This window comes from Sarcophilus harrisii, chromosome 3, assembly GCF_902635505.1.
Source record: "Sarcophilus harrisii chromosome 3, mSarHar1.11, whole genome shotgun sequence".
Classification (NCBI taxonomy): Eukaryota; Metazoa; Chordata; class Mammalia; order Dasyuromorphia; family Dasyuridae; genus Sarcophilus; species Sarcophilus harrisii.
In genome coordinates, this window is record NC_045428.1 from 534,179,564 (window position 1) to 534,183,562 (window position 3,999).

At 36.5% G+C, this 3,999-nt stretch overlaps 1 protein-coding gene across 1 annotated transcript; it reads right to left on the reverse strand.

The window, feature by feature from the left end:
• Positions 1 to 1,113: 1,113 nt before the first annotated feature.
• On the reverse strand, positions 1,114 to 2,073 carry LOC100923155 (olfactory receptor 51G2-like). The gene has a single exon (XM_012545422.2). It carries the CDS (start codon positions 2,071 to 2,073, stop codon positions 1,114 to 1,116), a length of 960 nt encoding a protein of 319 aa, XP_012400876.2.
• Between the last annotated feature and the right edge of the window lie 1,926 nt (positions 2,074 to 3,999).

The following is a 3,999-nucleotide window of genomic DNA, read 5'->3' on the forward strand; positions in this document are numbered from 1 at the left end:
GTGCTGTAATGATGTAATCCTACTAAGGTATTTAAGGGCTGAGAGGACTTTAAATATATGGGCTCTATCTTTCACCATCCCCATGAGTCTCCCGCTTCCTTAACTCCTCCACTAAGACCAAGGACTCCGGCTGGTCCTAAGATCCTCCAGAGAGCTAGTCAGACACTATATTTTGGTGCCCCAGTTTGAGGGCTCTAGAAAGCATAGTACATTTTGGCTCCCACAACTTGGGGGCTCTAGAAAGCACACTACAGAAAGTCAAGCACTGCTGTTACTACAATGATAGTGGTACTGTGGACAGAAATATAGAAGTGACAAAAGGACTGGGTTTTGGGTCGGGGGTTTGGGATGATAATCATCTCTGACTTGGACATATTAATTTTGAGAAATCTATAAAGCATCCGTGTGGAGATTTCCAAAAGTCATGGAGGTAGGAATGAAAGTGAAGATCAATTAAGAAATGTGAAGAAAATTATAAGGAGGCAATCTTGACCAGAACTATGAAGCCTTTTAATTTGTAAAACCTAAATTGTTTTCTGTGGATTAAATAGACCATGGTAAGAAGCATTGTGAATTAAATGGATCATATATAAATATATTAAACATAAATGGATCATATAAATATAAATATTTTCACAGGATCAAGAAAGCTATCAGTCAACTCCATTTTGGCTAATTATTTACATATCCAGTATATGGAAGTTACAGTCATGTGTATATCCAGCATGCTTCAATCCATTTCCTCCTTAAGCAATTTCAATAAAATACACAGATAGTTTGAGAATAAAGCCCCTTTGTAAATATGCTGTGGTATGCCTTTCTTGCTCTCTACCTACAGGGCTCTGTAGAGAATATAGTTCTCTAATAAAGATTGGACTGATCACCCTGGCTTTGTATGCCTTTTTTGTCAGAATATCTATGTCACAACTAGATATAATAGCATAATTGAGTAGCCGAGTCTACAATTTTCAACCAGCTTTTTCCTCTTTTTTTCTCTTCCCTAGATGAGATATATATTTTACTGAATAGAGTGGTAAGGGCCCAATATAATTTAAATGTGATTTCCCGGTATCATAATTGTCTTATGTGATGGGAATTATATTTTAGCATGACCTACCCTGAGATGAAGTGAATCCTCATAGGGAAATATAGACGGATGATCCCTGTGCGAATCTGCTTGGTCTTCACACTATAGATTATGGGGTTGAGCACAGGAGGCACCAGCAAGTAGATGTGAGCCATAAAAATGTGGACAAGGGGAGAGGCATGCTTTGCAAAACGGTGGACAAGAGACAGACCAATCATGGGCACATAGAGGATGAGAACAGCAGAGATGTGAGAGGCACATGTGTTGAGAGCTTTGAGCCTTTCCTTCCGTGATGCAATGCTTAGAACAGAACGGAGAATGAAGATATAAGAAACCAGAATTCCCAGAGAATCAAATCCCCATAGAATGATGATAAAAACCAATCCATAGATGACATTAAATTTAATATCAGCACAAGCCAAGCGAATCATGTCCTGATGTAGACAATAGGAATGAGAAAGGACATGGGAGCGGCAAAAGGGAAAGTATGCAAGACGAATCATTAGTGGAATCATAGTTAGGGCACTCCTGAGAATAGCTGCCATTCCAATCTTGGCAATGCGCTGTGGGGTAAGGATGGTAAAATACCTCAGGGGGTGACAGATGGCTACATAGCGGTCAAAGGCCATTGCCAGGAGCACTGCTGATTCTGTGGAGGAGAAAGTATGGATGAAGAACATCTGTATCACACAAGTGTTGAATTTAATCTCCCTGGAGATGGACCACAGCACTCTCAAGAGTGATACAAGAGTGGGAAGGGACATGCCCATATCAGTGAGAGACAACATGGCCAAGAAATAGTACATGGGTTCATGGAGGCTTGGGTCAGTTCTGACTATATGAAGGATGGTACAGTTGCCCACTATCCCAACTAGGTAGAAGATGCAGAAAGGGATGGAGATCCAGTGGTGTAGTGACTCATAACCAGGAATTCCAATGAAGTAGAATGTGGTAGATAGATCATTACTGGTATTGAAGTCTGCCATGAAGCTTCTGGAAAGAGCTGCAATCCCGTGTTACACATGCAATTACTCCTAAAAAGAAACGAAAGACATGAAATAGTTGTAAAAATATGCTTTAGTGTGTATTTTGTTGTTATAATTTGCTATTTTCTTCTTAATCATTGCTATATTCGCCCCTCTTTTTTTTCTTTGTTTATAAATACTCCCTCCTTTTTTACTGATATTTTTTAGTTATGGAGCTTGCTAAGTGATCCATTTTCTCCTTAAACAGCTGGTTAGAGCAATAATAAGCTTCCCATTATTAAACCTATTATTAAAAAATACCTTTAATACAGAAAGCTGTTTGAAAACATGTAGTTTTGTATAACTGAGAAACAAGGTTTACTATTTAAAGACTAAATTAATTTAATATCCTATACAGTGGTCCACCTCTTTTTTGGCTCTGTGGGTCACCTCTCTACCTCACAATTTAATCAATTTCTTTCTAAATTTTTTCAGTTTTATTTTATTCTCTGCCATAATAGTATTAAAATCAGAGTCTCTGGTGGTCAACTCAAAGATCAGGATGGACCTAGATGGGAACAATCTAGATGAGACCCAGATGAGTAACCTTGCAGTTTGAATAGAATATCTGTGTTCCTTTATTAAAACTCTATAATGTCGATAAGTGACACTTTGACCCAGGGAATTATTTAAAGCATCCTCAGTGGAAATTTTTGTAAATTTGGGTTATTCATTTATTGCCTTAGATTTTCAGTGTCCTCTATATGTAATAAAACCAGTTTTTCTAACTTATGTCAAGGATAATATTTTTTTAGCCTCCCAGTTTATGAAGCTTGCAGATATTCTCATATATTCATTCAGTTTCTACATTTGATCAATAGTCATGTCTTGTTGGTTTCATATTATGTGTCCTTTCCATACTCATACTTTTTTTTTCATCTCACTTGGATTATTGGAAAAACCCTTTTAATTAGCTATATTGTCTCTTCCCTCTTTCTTCTTCTGCCCATAACTTTCTGGTCAATGTTCCTAAAAAAATGCTCTTACTCAAAATGCTACTCCCTCTAGGATCAAATACAGACTCTTAATTTTGGATTTTAAAGTCCTTCCTAATCATTTTTAACCTTTTGTCCTCATTCATTATACATTACTCTTAGTCATGCACTCTTTGTTTCATCCTAATTAACCTAGTTACAATGGCATTCTTGTCTCTTACACATGGCATTCTTTCTTTGTGCTTTTACATAAACTGACTTCCATATGTGACATGCACTTCTTTTTCCTCTCTACTTTTATTGTTCCCAATTTCCTTCCTCTCTCAGATCATACTAACACTTTCTCCTTTTGTTCTTTCATGTTTCATTGCTAGCTAATGCTGCCATCCTAATTTCTTTCATTTAATTTCATATTATTTGCTTATGCTTTCCTGAGAGAATATAACTTACTTGAATGCAGAGACTTTTTCATGTTATCTTTATATTCAGTGCCTACAGTGGTATCTAGAAACTTACTAGGCTGCTAATTAATATTAGTTGATTGGTTAGATGAAGTCATAAGGGCATGTCAATTTTCAGAGATTCCCTGGCTTTTTGGAACATTTGGATAGAATCATTAACATTTTTTTACCCCCAAGATAATCAATAGCTATAATGAATGTGTCAGTCACATCCCCATGTAGACTTAGGATCTCAGATCCCTCATCATAGATTTCTTATAAAATGCTTTATTCCCTCACCTTCTCTGTCTTTAAGATTTACTCAGATGCCACTTTCTGCAGAAGGTCTTTCCAGATGCCTTTTTCACTCCAAATTCCTTCCATTTGTTTTGCATATATCTTGTATATACTTAGATATTTATATGAAGTTTTGTATTTATGTATATGTAGTTATTATATTCATATTTATCCCCCATTGAAATATGAACTACTTGAGGACAGGATTTGTTTTT